At 37.2% G+C, this 18,257-nt stretch overlaps 2 protein-coding genes across 4 annotated transcripts in view; one reads left to right on the top strand and one right to left on the bottom strand.

Moving 5' to 3' along the window:
* LOC126368653 (uncharacterized) overlaps window positions 1-18,257 on the bottom strand; it is a 338,846-nt gene that overhangs the window by 32,471 nt on the left and 288,118 nt on the right. The gene's annotated exons all lie outside the window — the stretch shown is intronic.
* LOC126368647 (voltage-dependent T-type calcium channel subunit alpha-1G-like) overlaps window positions 1,225-18,257 on the top strand; it is a 32,961-nt gene continuing 15,928 nt past the window's right edge. For all 3 annotated transcript variants that reach the window (XM_050012720.1, XM_050012721.1, XM_050012722.1), the window contains exons 1-10: window positions 1,225-1,331; window positions 1,616-1,749; window positions 2,240-2,337; window positions 9,154-9,325; window positions 11,856-12,132; window positions 12,343-12,435; window positions 12,531-12,763; window positions 13,692-13,806; window positions 14,991-15,083; window positions 18,039-18,192. In XM_050012720.1, coding sequence (XP_049868677.1) covers window positions 1,239-1,331; window positions 1,616-1,749; window positions 2,240-2,337; window positions 9,154-9,325; window positions 11,856-12,132; window positions 12,343-12,435; window positions 12,531-12,763; window positions 13,692-13,806; window positions 14,991-15,083; window positions 18,039-18,192 — 1,462 coding nt within the window. In that variant the 5' untranslated portion in view covers window positions 1,225-1,238. The remainder of the gene's footprint in view (window positions 1,332-1,615; window positions 1,750-2,239; window positions 2,338-9,153; window positions 9,326-11,855; window positions 12,133-12,342; window positions 12,436-12,530; window positions 12,764-13,691; window positions 13,807-14,990; window positions 15,084-18,038; window positions 18,193-18,257) is intronic.

Genomic DNA, 18,257 nt, shown 5'->3' with positions numbered 1-18,257 from the left:
AGTAAAGCTGACTACATTACTTGGTAGAATATATACTTGTATTATGTCTACAACAATACGCCTCATTTGAGCAGAATAAAAAAGAAAAAAATCTTAGAACAACAGAAATAACATGGTTGATAAATAGATACGAGTAACTTGATGGAGCGGCTGCTACGAGACGTAGCATCTACGAAAATGCGTAGTTGTCCCGCTACAGGTATCGACTACGCCGCGCCGGCGCCGCCTTCGCGAAAATGCTTTGATGCGTCTGAATATAATCGAATATAATAACAAATTACGTCAAGGCGACGTGTTTAATATACATATTACATTCAAAATAGATAAATATAGTATGACTAATTGTATCATTTCTTATCTCACCTTATTTGACGATTTCTGAATGTATTTTTTGTTTGCATATTCGTTCAACAAATTGTTTGATAATTGTAGAAACATACTTATTTGTTCTTTTGGCATGCCAAAAAATATTATTGTCCCATAAATTGCGGTTGTACTCAAAGTGGAAAGATGTCAATAAAAGCTTGTAGGGATTAAATTCATTCAATATTTGTACTAATAGGTTATTATTATATTTTACAGCTTCGTGGCAGATTTGCTCGATAATTCAGAATGTTTAGTGCTTCTCCATCATAAATCGGAAAGATGAGTGCTCTCACAATATTGATGTTATTAATACCTAAGAAATCGACACCGTCTTTGAGACCTTAAAATCGATTACGTGATTCCACTCAAGCATCGATAAAGTATCTCTTGAGATTCCATTGCCACGAGGCAAATCTATCATACTGTTTTCCTTATTTATTTTTTATTTTGTTGTGAGAGATTTCCCCAATATACCATAAATTATAATTACGTGCTCAGCGGTGAAGGAAAACATCGGAGGAATGTGACCTAGCTTTTATCTTTTCTAGCCTGTATTGGGCCGGTTTTCCCGTCGCGGGTTGGAAGGTCAGACAGGCAGTCGCTTCAGTAAAAACCTGGAGCTGACAAATCTTCAGGTTAGGTAAGCCCTGTGAAAAACGGGATAATGCTAGGGAGATGATAGAGACTTCCTCAATAACACGTGGCGTTGAATGGTTTTACTCTTTGTTTAATGTAAGGTACATAATGTTTTTTCCTGCTACAACAGGAATTTATTAATCTATAAGTTTTTTCTCTAACTATATTTTCTAAGTGTTTCTATGTTTTTCCAATTATTTCCTTAACCACTATGCACATGGTTTGAAAGAATATCAATGTTGGTGATACTGCTGAACTGCGTGACCTTGGGGATGTACCAGCCCTGCGTCGACGACCAGTGCGTTACCAATAGATGCAAGATACTACAGGTATGCAGACTCTTTTCAGCCCAATCATAAAATAATATTCAAAGAACTCTTACCAAAAATGCTATAAATCCAGTTTTTAAAATTGGAATGCCCATTGGAGACATCGTAAATCATTCGAAAAGAAAAAGATTCAATTTCAATGCAAATGGCCGCAAACAGTTTTGATCGCCGTTTAAAAAGAATTTTGACATTCTTTTGTTTTTGATTGCGCGCGAAAATTGTTATCTCTTCTTCTTCGACTTCATTGTAATTTTAGAAACCTTACGATCTTTATTAATTTGCAGGTTTTCGACGACGTAATCTTCGCATTTTTCACTGTAGAAATGACGATCAAAATGGTAGCTATGGGTGTTTACGGACACGGCACATATCTCGCCGATTCATGGAATAGATTAGATTTTTTCATCGTAATGGCAGGGTAAGTTATACAATCTCTTTTTATGAGTGATCCCGCAAAATTCAAATAAGTAAAGAAACCCTCTGAAAGCTTTTCAAACCAGCGAATCGAATAAAAACAAACTGTTAATGCGCTAACGTATTTATTTACGTGTCCTGTTGAAAAACAAATATGGACTCGTATTGGAATTGTAACGAAGTTTATTCATCCGCAATGCGCTTTTGTTTTCTTTTTGTGTTTACTTTTAATCTGAAGGTGTGAGTAAATAAACACAAGTAGTCTGTATCAAACGTCCCTGAGTGATGTACTCAGGCTTCCCCTCAATCGACCGGAGGGGGTATATACGGTACTCCAACACGCTGTTTCATTGCATATCGGTAGAGGCATTTCGGCTAGTAGCCTACCCAACTGCCAGGATTTTCATCTCTCTACCTGGTATGATGACTTATTAACAAAATGCATTAGCCGTAACAGACGATTTTTGAATAAATTAAACACTATTTTTTCACAGGGCCCTTGAATATGCATTGAACGTGGAGAATATAAACCTATCCGCAATCAGGACCATAAGAGTATTGCGACCATTGAGGGCAATTAACAGGATACCAAGTAAGTATAATGTTACATAATATACGCTTACGACTATATTAGCAATTGGGATACTTAGACAAAGGTACTTTCATCGCATGATGAACTAAGTACCCACGCCTTACCGAGCTTCCTGTTAGACCAACGTGATAGGTGGTGAGCCGTCTATAATGGCCAAGTCAACCAGCATACGTGAAAATATTTTCCGCAAATTTTATTAAAACACCGGTACCAAATGGCTGCTAATGAATTAATAAATTTTCCTGTACCGAAAGGTTGCCTGGAAGAAATTTCTGCTTGAGCAATAAGGCCGCCTGTTGTGCCTATCTGTATCTGTTGATTTTTGTTTTTATAGCACTTACCCGTGCTTAGGGAAACGCACAAAGAGAAAATTTAAATAAAAAAAAACTGACTCGGACGGGACTCTCAGTATCTATTGTCTTTGTTTAATGTATCTTGTATGTATTATGCTCAATAAAGTATTTTATCTATCTATCTGCTAGTAGTAAGACGTTGTCTTGTAACTCTTTTGACTTTTTTTTTATTAACGTTGGGAAATGCGTTACGTATACCACGCCGCCCGGGGGGGCGACGTGGTTATGTGGGACTCCCCGGGTGTCGCCACCCGGTATACCCACTAAAACCCAACGGTGTTCCTCCTTGCCGCCGTGTGGCGGGGATACGGGAACGCAATTGCACACAACCGCGTCCCCGCCGGCGGATGCCCTTTAGGGCCCAGCGCCCATGGGAGCGCGTTAAGCGCCTCCCCCTCCGCCGAGGGCTGCCCGGAACACTCGGCACTCGGGGAGCCCTAGTAACTCTTTTGCCTGCCCTAATAGCCAATTACGGTAGTAGGTTTATAATATAGGTATATTGGCCCCGATTCCTGCAGACACCTCCTAATTTTATTTTAATTTATACCCGTCATTTTCTTATCCGCCGAAAAGGAAAGGGACGGATGATTGTCAACAAGTTAATTTTAAAACGAATGAATAGAATAAAAAAGGCATCTCGCTGGTATGTAATCCGTTTGACATGCTGTCTACTTAACTCTGTCGGGTTATTGACCGATGTGTTGTTTTAGATGTCTGGTTAAAATTGACGTGTGTTCCATACATTTTATGCCTGTTGAAAGGGACCTGTCCCTTTCTTTTTCAGCGGATAAGAAAATGACAGGTGTAACTTAAAATAAAATTAGATGGCGTCTGCAGGAATTAGCACCATTTTCTCATTTATAAAAGTCTAAACCATAGTGGTCCCACATCTGTTGCGTGATGGCTTCGCTAGAAGTCTTGGGATCATTGTGGGACACGAAATTTTCTAAACTTCCTCGAGTCTGGGACCAAAGTGAAGTAAATAAACTTCACAATTTTTATTTATTTTACCTCGTACCTAGCCTGGAATTAGATTTAGGTACCCACTCGTAGCAAAATAGGTTAAATCAAGGGACTAATTCAAACCTGGGTTGGTCGAACATTGTAGCACGGCTGTTTCCAAGTAAATAGGTTTACTCGCCGTGTTTTCCTTTCATCTCAGATAAGTGGAGTTGTTGTAAATCTTTTTTTTATGACAAAAGATTACAATTTCAAGGGATATCTATACCATACAATTTTGAACTTTGTGGCATTAACATTTGGCATGTACATGTAATGTGGTCGCTTGAAATTAATAATTTAATATAACGTCTTTTTTTAATATACATAAATATTTAATTAAAGATAATTTAGTTTTTATCATCTGAAACGATGTCCAAATCGTACAAATTGATGATCTAATAAAAATAAAAACGTCTTTTTACCCTATTTAACATTTAATCACGTATCGATCTATTAAAAATAGTTTACTTACTTTTGCGTAATGTGATTATAATATACGTTATCTTAAATTATAATTTTATTATACTTGAATATTCAACAAAATGCGTCTTTATGCTTTGTTTAGTCTCGTGTAAACTTTGAAAAAGCCGCGTCTTACTTTACGACTTAAATTACAATACAATACAAAAACGCTTTATTGCACATATTCACCCAACAATAAAAACAATTACAAAAGTGACAAGAGAAGCACAATCGGCGGCCTTATTGCTAAATAGCAATTCCTTTCAGGCAACCTGAGGGTGAAAGAACTTGCTAAATATATTATTATTATTTTCTTAAAGCTCCCCTCACGTGATTTTTTTCTTACAATTAATGATAATCTATGTTCGTGCAACTTCCTAAATGGACGGGCATCGAACTAATGGTATCTGAAAAGAAAAAACAGAGGAAACCTCTTTACTTTTTGATGAAAGCGTATATAAAACAAAAACACCTAAGTCTATTTGTACATAAGATTACCTCAGTTCATTTGGTGATACGTAATCAACTAATTATGTTGGTAATTTATCGTTAGGGGAGCAGAGAATGCGAGCACCAACAAATTAGGTGTACATTTCTATTATACGTATATTATAATAGACACGGACCTTCATACCGCTACCTGCGAAGGTCCTTATCTGAAAGCCCCAAGGATTCATTCAGGCAAAATAATTTGATAAGACGCCAATTAGACTAAAAAGCATAGGGGAACCAATTACGATATTAGTAATATATACGCTGATATAATTATATATCTATTACAAAAAAAAATATGGAGAAACATTTTATGTTAATCGTCATCAACATCTTCCTTACCCTAGGCTCGCATTTACTTGGGGTCGGCCTTCTCTGTCCTCACATTTTAAATAATTGAGGTAGCCAAAGATAAATAGAAATGAGAGATTTGTCCAGGCAATGTTCCCCAAAAAATATATAGATGGCGCTGTTCAGATTTAACGTGATAATCACCTATTTTCTCATCGGGGCGTCAACATAATTATTCAAAAATAGAATACAAAGGCGAGGCATATTTAAAAATAATCGTTGTTTGATATTTGGATCAGATACGTATAGAATTATGTTGTGCCTGCTATACTCTTCTTTATTTCTTCTCTTTATTTTTATCAGAATAATAACGGATGGAAGATGTATTCTGCCTGGGTGTAATAACAAGGGTCATAATTTATACCCAAAAATAAAGACAAAAGATGCATGTCTGTTATCCGTGAAATTAGATGGTTAAGGCGATTCTCACACTGGCCCGCATGATGCAGCGTAGCGCGTGGATGCGTGTTCTTCCGTTGCTTGTAAGTATCTCCGTTTGTATAGAAAACACGCACAGTCTACCACACAGAAAATGCATCCACGCGCGTTCATGCGGTCACGCGCATACAAGCGGAGAAACATGCACCCCCGCGGAGAAACGTGTAGGTGCGGGACGAGACGCAAGGTATGGCACACCGAATCCCACAATGCCGCGCGTAGTTTTGGAACAGCTGAATGAATTGAGAGCCGCCGTGGTTAATCTACAAAACGCCCCTATGCGTGTGAGTGCGTAAAAAACCCGCACGATGATGCAGATCTGCACTTCCGCAGGTATGCGCGTAGGTGCGTCGACACGCAACGTGCAGCATGATGCTGGGCAGTGTGAGAATCGCCTAAACGAAGGGATAACTGTACAGAGCTCCATCTGAATTTTGTTTGATGAACGTCGTCTAGAAAGTCCTCCATTGCTTGCAGACAGGCTACATTGAACCAATTAATCTTAAAAAGTGAAATTGCTATTGTCACAAGTTTACACTGCGCACTTACTTTTATATGGTCATACTTTTAAAATCCATACAATTGCAATATTGCTTTCTGGGATGAGTTGCTTTGATATGGCTTTTTAAACCCCCAGATATACTTACTTAATTTTAAACTTTGAAGTAAATCCAACGGTCTGCGTGTGAAAAGTTTTTTTTTAAGTTGTGGCAATGGGTTGCCTAGGAGAACGATCATTCTGCCAGTGTCGAAGTGATCAAAAAGTTTTTTCTTAATGCATGAGAAACGAGTCTCGTCAAAAATACATTTTTTTTTTTCATAAAGGCAACGATATGTGTGTCAGATGGGATTTGTTTATGATAAATAACACGGTATTTTATTTTATGTTTTATTCATCCGACTGTAAACGAGATATCTTTGCTTCACGACCCTTTTATATTATTATCTAGAAAGGCCTTCTTTGTTGGATATTCAGGATATTCTTACATTTTCTTTAAAATTAATATCAGATATAATATTGACAGTGATGTCCAGTCCATGCCACTTAATTTCAACTTTGTTCAGACTTGATTCTTCTTCTCTCGTGTGACAACAATGACCGACCTCGACCGACCTTGGTGTCAAGGTATTTCTAGTATTTCTTTATATCGAGCCGCAAAAGCCCCCTGACTTAATTAAAAAAATATAAGGTAATCTTTTTCCTTAAGATTATTTTAACAAGGAACCTATATTTGAATCTGTTCTCTTTAATTTCATTACCGATTGTTCCACTTGGGGAAAATGATCTGGCACTCTGACTCGACGACGAATTAATTAACGCGACAAAATTAATTTCGCTAAAGCATACATCATTAAAAGGAATGAATTAGAAAATTTGTATGGGGACATTTTTTTTACTAAGTAAAGTTTTCTTTACGCATTACGTAGAATAATTTGAGGTTTTAATATTACGACAACACATAACATAGTATCATGCATATATCCCAAATATATGCGTGATAATAAATTAAATTCACATAAACTCACAATCGCATCCTATTGGGGGCTACAAGTCTTTAATAAATAACTCAAATAGAAGACAGTCCAAAGACACTAGTCTACTCTTACGAGTATGCGTTTGTAGATTTGCCGCAGATGGCATTAACTACATGGCCGGATAAAATACGAGTAAATGTATTTACCTTATTCCTAATGTAGTCAACAGAACCACAACAAGTACCTAAGTAAGAACTCTAAAAAGACAAGGTATAACTACTCCTCTAACTCCTTTAATCGACTTTAATAATAAGCTCGGGATAATAAGCATTAAGGAAAAACGGCTTAAACAAATGTAGGTAAACATGTTCCCAGCACTTACAGTAGGGCAAGACCTTGACCTAATTGGACCTGGCCTCGGGATCGGCTCAAAACCCCGGCTTGACGTCAAAAAGGCCGATACGAGAACGTTGCAATCACGGACAATACCGGGAAATATGAATAGCGAGTGGGCAGATTTATCTTTTTTCATTGTAAAGTATAGATTCATGCTATATTCTAAAATTTTGTATTAGTACAGCTGTAATATAAAATCTATTTTAAGAGAGTTCGTTCTAGTTTTATATAACGTTCATTTAAACGCACACATTTCTGGCAAAGCCTTTCGAAACATACTCGAAACTACAGGTAATTAAATATCGATTACTATTTTAGTTGCTCATAACGGTTTTCGAATCAGGTTAAATCGATAAGTGCTCTTTTTGTTGACAAATCTGGGCTATCAATGAGGCACTTATATAAATTAAGCGTGTGTAAATAGCGGGCGTGGGTCGCGACGCGATCGATGCGAGCAACAAGTAACCCAGCCGACGTTCCCCACCTCAGACGAACATCTACGACCGAATTTCGTAACGGAAAACCTACGGAGCGAGATTAAAATGCTATTTGACATCGTTTCATATTCCAGTGACTTGCTTTCTTGTGATAAGGCTGCCGCCAACTCAATATTATAATTATGTTCACATGCTCAATCATACGTATTGACATAATCTTAATATTAATTATGCATATTAATTATGTCTAGATATTTAGTGAAATAGATTTGGAAAAGCAATAAAAATGCAAATATCTGCCTTTGTGATATGAATCTAAATTAAAAGCGGAACTTTCAGAGAAAAATGCTTCCCGTATCGGATTAAAACTATGTTCGTGCCAGGCTTTCATTAGTAAACGCTTTATTTCTTAGATATAAAACTTTGTATAAAAGGTTAAACATAGCCTGTAATACCTAATATGTATTTTTTATATATTAAAACCTACGGCTTTAGTTTAAAGTTCACCGCTTACGTCAGAGCGATCAACAAGTTATTTCAGTACTACACTGGATGTCATAAAATTTATTTCTACTTTCACGTCATGCATATTTACCGAACGACATGGAACGTGAATAGTTGGGAAACCGGTTACTATGTGAAAGTTGCGTTCAACACTGTTATATATTATAGAGCCAAGAGCAACATTGAAGTCTAATAAATCAGAGAATGGGCCGTCAGCTTTCAGACATCCAAAACGTGGAGCGTTGCAAACAAAAGACATTGGCTGTCGCCGTCGAAGTTTCGCTTCATCCCAGTAGCGCTCGCAAACAACCCACACAATGCTACCCGCCACAAATTTAATCGAGCCGCGTTTGTGGTAGACATACATCGACACTAATTTGCCTCACCCACAATTTATCGTCCCCGCACTGCTTGCCTTTTTATATCGTTAAAATGGAAATTTTGATTTACAACGTAGTTTTTATATATACTTACATTTTACACCAGACATGTAATAATGTGACCTGAAAAACGGTATATTGAGCGCGTACCAAAGCGCTAATCCTGTACAAACGTAGTGTGAATTAATTGAAATGCATCTGATAGCTCGCGTGATTCGAAACCTCAACACAGCACAACATAAATTCACAAAGCTCTACGACAAATTGCCGATGATAGACCCGACTTTTATATTGAACCTCCCTTTTTCAATAATTAGTTGTCGTGTTTTCGATTGTTTAAATCCCGTGGATTATAGGTTCGTTATATCGAATGCCACGACCGATTAACTGCACGAAAGTAACGGTGCTCGTACGGTGATATTGTTTTAAAGGCAGGTCAACGGATATAATATTTAGTCATCTGTCTATTTTATTGACCTATAAAAATGTTTTAATGTGTGTAACTTAAAGTGTTTATTTCAACAGGTATGCGGATCCTGGTGATGTTGCTTCTCGACACGTTGCCGATGCTTGGAAATGTCCTCCTGCTGTGTTTCTTCGTGTTTTTCATATTCGGCATAGTCGGAGTCCAGCTTTGGGAAGGAATACTAAGGCAGCGTTGTGAACTTGTGCTACCACCAAACGTGCTTCGGCCCAAGTATGTAACTTTATCGGTTATCATCGTTTAATATTCATTAACATGAAAATTCTTCTTCACATGATTTAGGTCATGATTAAGAAAATTAAATTGTCTTTTGTGACAATCGCGTGAGGAAGAATAAATTAAATTACGGGACAGTTTTTCGTTACAAGTTCATAAAGTAAGCGTTAATATTAAAAGAGCTTAATTGAAATTCAGAAAGAAATATGATGCAGAAATTTACCTAAAGTTTTAGAATTTTGTGGCAGAAATGGCAGCCAAAATGACTTTTTCATTTTGTTCCATTTGCTCGAGAGCGCTCGTCTTAGCGGCACGTCCCATTGCTACCGTTGACTGCATGCAATATTTAACGCTTACATCCCGAACGAGCACATACATGACTGCTCTACATCATTTAACATTTTATATCTCAACGTTGCATTATGTTCTCGCTGTTATCAACATTTTGTGAAGCGCGCATGTTCAAAAATTAATCAGCTTACTAATGACACACGTTAATATTGCATTCTGTCAATACTCACATGCGAAAACAATACACGCATGAAGAATTATTCGAAGGCTTAGTAAAGATGTAACTTTTACTAATTGAACATCTTTACTGCCTTCCATGATTCTATACATAATCAACTGAAACATAGTTCAAAGTAGAATAATACCACTTTAGAATACAAGAACCATGGATAGCGAGTCATAGACAGAACTACCTAACATTATAGTTTAGAACATAGAGCTCAGCTACATTCTAAAAGGTTAGAAATGTGGTACATTTATTTTATACTGTAAAGTACAAATTGTAATTTAATAAATTTCCAGAGTAAAGTTACACGAACCACATTTCTAGTCTTACGTTTACTAATAAAACTATAGTTAGGCACATGACACCCGTCACCGCATTCAAAATTTATGTTCCAGAGACCTGTCTGAATGGTACAGAGTGCGCGTCAGAGTGAACTCGTAAGGATTTGCGATCAAAATTAATGTGTTTCTATTAAGAATTTCAGATCTGGTTGTTTCGTGTACCTTCCGCGTCCGCCGTCCGGGCGTGCTATCGTATTTGCTTCCCTACGAACTGGCAGTTTGATAGACGCTTCTAGTTATAAATTACCTCTTTAGTCGTTGTCTCCTTCAGTGTCAATGTTATTGGTTCCGAACTGCCAGTTTGTCTTAACAAACAAATGGGTAGATCTATTGACTTCCTCTCAAATATTTCGAATGTTTCTTATACGTTCACTACCCTTAACAATCACAAATATCCAACTCAGTTTCTATTTCTTCAAAATCTATCTATTTTCAACAAAATTTTAATAAGTAGGTTACGCACAAATTACTCTATCAAAATAAACTGGAACACCTTTGACATTTGTACTATCAACTCTACCATTTCAATCAACAACAAATTAATTAATAACACTGGAAATAACATTCGAACTAACAGCCTAACGAGGATTAAATTCACTCACTATAATTGAATTCCCAACTAAACTAAGATACTCGTCAAATGTGCTTTTTGCTGTATTCATTAAATTTCGGTCATCTATCATTTGTGTTAAAACTTTTCATTTTCTCAACTAGCATTGCAAGGCTACTTAAATAATAATAAGCAACGATCACATTATTTGGTTAAGCAAAAGACTTCCTGTATGCCATGGGCGTCTACGATAAAAATATTGAAGATACATTTAGCTTTTTGAGTTGGAGACCTCAATAAAGCCCTTATGGCGACTATCAAAGGAACAGGGCAACGAGCAGCCCTAAATGACCCGGGTTACGGCGGCTTGTTCCGGCGCCGGCCTCAACACCGGCTGTCGTTAAACGATAACGACCCGCGGCCACTGGCGAAACGTTAATCTTGTTCAATACCTGGCTTACCGAGCCACCTTTTACTGCCACTTCTATTGATTGGGCCGCCTAATTGATTCGGTCCATTAAAACACCCTTTCGACTCTGCTTCCAGTTCAGCACGTATTTGCATGAGACATGTATATATTTTGTGTTAGTGAATGTCAATACAACAGCATGACCTAGCTGTAGCTTCATAAATGCTTTTTCTGACGTCTATTCGTTCAGATATTCTGAAAAACATCGTGAGATAAAAAAATAATTTTGTTGAAATAATATTCGACCCGAAGAAACTTCATGACTAGACAATAACCTATTTTTTTTTATTTTTTATTTTGCTAAAAGCCGTTGGGAAATAAGGGTAGCGAAATGTCCAGTCAAGACCCTATTACGGCTCCAACCTTCACACTAAATTGAAATAGTTTACCGTAATATTTTTCATAAAAGGGACTGGCTAACATTGTTTTATTTGTTCAAATATCTTTGGTAACATGGAATATTCTAAAAAGTATTTTCTTTATTGCTTCATGTGTTCATGTTGTCGTAATATAGATGCCATCGTAGTTCTATCATTGTTCCATGTTAACATGTTCAATCTGCCTGAGGAACATTATTAGGATTAAGGATTAATGTGTTACTTGCCAATTAAATCTTAGGATTGTCAATTTCATTGATATTTCTCCCGCAGCATATCATTCTACTACGAGTTCTCGAAAGAGCTGGACTATATCTGCACGACCCCAGAAGATAGCGGGATGCACCTATGTGGAGACTTCCCACCGTACCGATACGGCCCGCTGGTCTGCAACGAGACTGCCAAACCATACTCCTACAACATTCCCACCAACACATCATGTGTTAACTGGAACCAATACTACACTAACTGCACTCAAAGGGGCTCCAACCCTTTTCAAGGAACGATCTCCTTTGATAATATCGGGCTCGCGTGGGTCGCTATCTTCTTGGTAAGCTCAACTTACTTATATGAAATTTAAAGAACAAAAATTGAATTCTATTATTATCTTCATCAACTTTGCGAGCAATTTCCATTTTACGCTGCAAACGTAACTTCTTTTTATGGGCTTATTTTAAATCTTTAATTTGCTACTGAAGCATTGTTCTGCATTATTCTGAAGTTTTGCACGTGGTTTGTTCACTGATTTGTTAATTTGTAGGTAATATCTCTAGAGGGATGGACGGACATAATGTATTATGTACAAGACGCACACAGTTTCTGGGATTGGATTTACTTTGTTCTCCTCATTGTGGTAAGTCTTTGTCTTCTTTGTTTATTATTCGATCTATAATAATATTTAGGATTTATTCGTATAGATTTATTTTATTGGTCTAATATAATTTGTAGATTGGGTCGTTTTTCATGATTAACCTGTGCCTAGTCGTGATAGCGACTCAGTTCAGTGAGACAAAGAAGCGTGAGATGGAGAGAATGCGGGCAGAGCGGGCTCGGTTCACCTCATCGTCAACCCTGGCTTCGTCCACCAACAATAGTGAACCAGCTACGTGTTATGCTGAGATTGTCAAATACGTCGCACATCTCTGGAGAAGATTTAAAAGAAGAATGGCTAAGAAAATCCGGTAAATACACATTATCTTATTTATTTATCATATTATTGAAGCGATTTTTTTTTGTTGACGTACATATTGTAGATTTGCCGCAGATGGCATTATTGCATATTTGGCCGGAATTGAAGCATAAATTAATGAAATCAGTGGTATAAAATGGTGATTTTTTTACTGATGGGAAATGAATCAGTCATTTGATTTGAATCATACATAAGCTAAATAGCTTGTCTATGGTTCCGGCTGACACAAAACTACCACACTCCTTACCTCCTCCGGTTGGTTGAGGGGAGGCCTGTGCCCAGAAGCAGTGCCACGCTAAAAATGTACATAAAATAATACACAAACATCCTTTCATTTTTTTCCTTATTTAAGCGAGTTGTGACTTAACGTATCACTTTAGGTAAGCTAACCCAAGTTTCTCAAGGAGGCAAGAGTTTAATTAGCAGACTTTCGTACGATGTGCAACGACACCAACCGGCAACTTGGCTGAGTGAAAACTTCCGAGAGTTTACCCTCACCTACAATTTAAAAGCCTTGAACTTTTTTAAAATTAAAAATCTCATTTATCTTGTGAAGTTTTTTGCAGTACTTAGATTTCTTTTAAAAAGAAGAGTATTTCGAGCATTACCTACATTACATGAACATTGGCCATTGACGTAACAAGTTGTATCAAGATTATTACAGATTGTATCGTTATATGTAATGCTCGACTGTGTAACATTACATCACAAGCGCATGCTACACACAGGTTGCGCACTGTAACGCTCGGTTTTCCTCCCTGGCTGACATAATATGCAGGTGAAGAAGCATCCTTAATCTGTGTTATAAACAAGACGCTTTACCCATTTCGATAAATATATCACCATTATTAAAGAGCTACCTTACGTCACAATATGCGCAGTGTTATATACAGCCTATAAAATGATTTGGTATGTTATAGGGTGTACCGCTACCAGCGCGCTCAAGTGCGGTGGAGGACGAGCCGAGAGACCCTTCAGCTTCCAGCAAACAGACCGAAGCAGCACCACCCTTGTTGCCCGCGCGTTCATCCACAAGTAAGAGTCAGGACCCTGTATAACTGAGACACCATAGTAGCGCCACCAGCGGGAAATTAATTATTTGGGGTTCGGTTGCCGACAACAAATTGCTTATGCAAGCAGCTCAGATACCTTTTATTCAACTGCATACATTCTGTTTCTTTTGCATGGTGACCTAGTGAGATAGGCCGGGAGAGGGCCCTCAGCGCTCCCCATTTCTCCGGCTAAATATTTAATGCTAATACTCGCGTTCTCTTTACTACGTATAGGTTCAAGTAAAGCAATTTATATGTAAATTAATAAATTGGGAAAATCGATCAGGCTAACTAGGCTATGTTAAAATTTCAGTAATAAAAGAATAACAGACAAACAAAAAGCAACGTCTTGTTGATGAAAAACATGTTGTCGTTGTTTTTCCCAAATTATTTTCTCCAATTATTATAAGGAATACCTTTCGATATTAAGTTACCTCAGCGTAAACAAACCGAAAGGAACACGAATTACCCGAATCGTCTTACAGAACTCATAAATACCAATCAGTGTAAACACAGGCTGAGACCCAGTGGAGATACACAATATCACTATTTGTTATTCCGGAATACGGGCTTGAACCAACAACGTCAAAACATGGTATCATCTCAAGGACAATGATGAAATATTCGCTAACCATCACAAAGCCACTTCCGTGTTTTCGGGATGTACACATTTAGAGCTGCCCCAGTATAAGTTTGAATACCATTGGGCTATTTTATTTGTATGCTATTTTATTTGAGTAGCATGGAAGATGATATGATGAGAAGAGACAAGAGCGTGGCTCTTAAATTAGTGATGATGTTGATTTTAGCTACTCTATAGACGACCAGTTACTTACCTAGCTGTCGTTTTTATTATCTATATGAGCTTTCTCCTTCCTTTCCTTGGACCGCCCGTAAAGATATCCCATCACACAGTCAATGATGCCAACTTATAAACTTTGGCGAATGAGTTGACTTACTAACCCAAGGTTTCATAGAAAGCAGACATTAGAAGTTAAAAAGGAAGCTTCTAAAAACAAAACATAATATTAGACAACAACATTTACAAGACAGGTTACAACACCAAACTAAAACACTCAAAGCTATCAAAGACGACTTGATACAAGACATTGTCCCGTAAAGCAATCTCGGCGGTATAGCAGCGACTCTAGAGTGTATTGTTTGCAGACGGGGGCAAAGGGGGGTGAGGAAGGGGGAGAGGAGCCCCTCAGCCGGCCCAGCCTGTTGCGCGTGCCTTCGCTCTCCGCCGCCGATTTAGAGGTGGGTAATATCTCGGTAGCGCAAGAATACCTATAGCTACTGAGTAGCTGGAGTGTGAAGATGATTATTTGTAGCTGTAGATATGTAAATAGATGTAATTTATTCTGATGAGATGATTGAGGTGTACGAAAAAGAGAAAATATTATTTTATTTTCTCAAGGCATGTGTGATTAATAAACTCATCACACTGCTTACATCATCAGAGTCAAAGTAAAGTATAAATAGCTATAATTATTTCACGAGAGTATACCAAAAGTCATGTCTCCCAAGTTTTGTGAAGACGATTCTTAGAAATACGATATTCATTAAATTAGATCCCTATTCAAGTTATCTTCAAAATCAAATATCTTCCTATTTTGTTGAAGGTTGAACGTCGCGTAATACAGTTGGAAACGAGGGAAATTTTCACAACTCATACACGTATACAACAACAATGAACCAAACTTAACACATTACATTACATTACGTAATCGAAATTCATAAAGCACAAACAGCTTTTAAAGTCATCCATCACGTTGGAAATGATCATAATACCAGTTGTGGATATAATGGATCAACAACTCACGCACATTGTGATTCATTCTCATCAAAATATTATATCAATCTATCATCAACGCAATACATTGCAATAACAAATCAGCTTTATATAAACAGAACTGTTATGACTCATTGTTGTTAGAATAATAAACGATCTCTTCAATTGCAGGAAGGGGTATTCCTACCATAGATTTCAAGGATTGCCTTAAAGAAATAGTAGTAACAGCATACCCCGGATACTTCATACAACCTCTCGTTTCGTCTCGTTGCCTCGTTTTACACAGACATCACACATGGACGTTATCGTACACGCGAATCTGTGTGTGTGACGATGCGATTGAAGTCTAAACTATCTTCGAAGGAGGGGGGGAGGTAAACCTATGTCAGATGCTGGTGAGGAGCGGAGAGTTGCTGTTCTATACGTAGTATTATTCCTTATTCTATGGTAATAGTAAGAATTTACAATTAGCATCAATTAGTCGATAAAAAAAATTTTAAATCGCTGTAAGTGGTCTTTTCCAGTTCGGACTCAACATTTCGTCGGTGAGGTCGAATTTTTTGGCGAATCTGATTTACACCTTTTGCAATTGTCAATAAGACACAAATTATTTTATCAAAAAATTGCAGATACGTCAGTTTTCAAAGTCAGCCACGATATGTAGTTTAGAATCACCTGGTAAAACAATATTTCCAAGTGCCAAAAAACATTAGGAGCGAATAGTTAAGACAGTGATGTTTTGATTGATTTATAATGTTACTATAGTAACCAAACCAATATATAGTCACATAGAACAACACGGACCTCCGCGGACTGTATAGTCAAAAAAAGTTCCTCCTAGACATTTTACTTATAAATCATCTGTGGGAAAAGAAGTATGAGGACTGATCACTGATGACTGACCATTGAGTTGAACCGAGTGGCACACCATGTGAGAACTCTGTGTCCATCAATGGAATAATGCTGGTTGGTGATATATATACTGGGTGTTAGTGACATCGTAACGAATACTGAGGGGGTTGATTCAGACCATGATTCTGAGTTATAATCAAGTGGAATTTTCCGTCGCAAAATTCATGTTTTTTTTTTTAGTTTTTTTAAATTATTTTCAATTCTATACTTTTGCGATGGAAAATTCCACTTGATATTAACTCAGAATAATCAGATGAATCATCCCTCTCAGTATTCGTTACGATGTCACTAACACCCTGTATATGTTTTAATAATATAGACCCGAGTTTGACCACAATCTCACCTGATGGTAACTGACGATGTGATCGCGCTTACCTAGCAAATGCCTAGTCACTTTAAAGGCTCTCAGATTATAACGAGTTGGAAAAACAGGCGACGACAGGCAGTTCCAATCTTTTGCTGTTCGCATCAAAAAAAGAGACAAAACGGTTAGGGCGTATTGGTGGTATATCCACAACATAAGGATGAATGATTTTAATGAAAATCAGTCTTAGTCTTCAAATATTTTAAAAAACACTGTGCTAATCTCCATAATCATACACAGCTAAAATATATTGTAAGTTCGTCAATCAGTTCGGTGAAATGTTGGTACTTAGTTCATCATGCAATGGATTTACCTCTGACTACCCGAATTGGGATATAGTGGCGAGCTTATGTTATGTTTTTATGTTATTTTTCGACAATCAATATGTCTGCGTTAAAATAAACAATGTTTGTAGTTTCTATCAGGAGTGATATTCCATTATGAAAGGCACCTTGTATTAAAGTAATTCCATAAATTAAATATTTAACAAATTATACTGGACGGATCGATATACCCAAATTATCCACTCTACTGATTACTATAACTTTCCCGTCGTAATGATCCAACTTTGTTTAGGACAAACAATTTAACGCCTCAATAATTATAATAATTGACTGAACTAAATTTTGTGGAGCATTTTTTTTTCTTCATGGGTTAAAATGCCCCATCGAAGCAATTCATCTAAGAAAGCAATATTGCTATTTGACATTTGTGTGCACTGCGCACTTACTTTCATATGCGCAAATGTCAAATTGCAATATTGCTTTTTAGACGAATTGCTTCGATGTGGCCTTTTTAACCCCCAGGTAAAAAATGTTAGGAAATTTTCACTTCTGGGAACTTTAACTTTATCTACGGAATGAATTCTTATACGTTTCCAGTTTCATAGAAGAAAAGGCATTAGATCAGCAATAAAAGTAAATCAAATCAAATGTAGTTTATTGCACACAAACAAAACACACAAAAATTTAGCAACAGTACAAATGGGCGACCTTATTGCTCTGAAGCAATTTCGGTATTGTAACTTAGTAAAGTAACAATTGGTCTGTAAGTTCCCAAAATAAAATATAAATAAATAAAATCGAATAAGTTCACCAATTTACCTAACGGACCGTCAATGACAGTATGTTTGTTGTCTATACAGAATGCATCGAATCTATCGCTTCTGTCCCCGCCGTCTCTGGCTCGCCGGAGGTCGTCGGTAATGTTCAGCGACACAGTTCTACTCCACGCTCCAAACGCTCCACATTTGGCCCACCCACACAACGTATGCTCTTCCGAGAAAATGACTCAAACAGGTAAATATCTAACAAACAATCTTCAAAGTTTCAAAGACACCAGTCATGAAAACCAAATTAATTTC

Source organism: Pectinophora gossypiella, chromosome 8 (genome assembly GCF_024362695.1).
Source record: "Pectinophora gossypiella chromosome 8, ilPecGoss1.1, whole genome shotgun sequence".
Classification (NCBI taxonomy): domain Eukaryota; kingdom Metazoa; phylum Arthropoda; class Insecta; order Lepidoptera; family Gelechiidae; genus Pectinophora; species Pectinophora gossypiella.
This window is presented reverse-complemented; position numbering and strand designations above follow the sequence as displayed.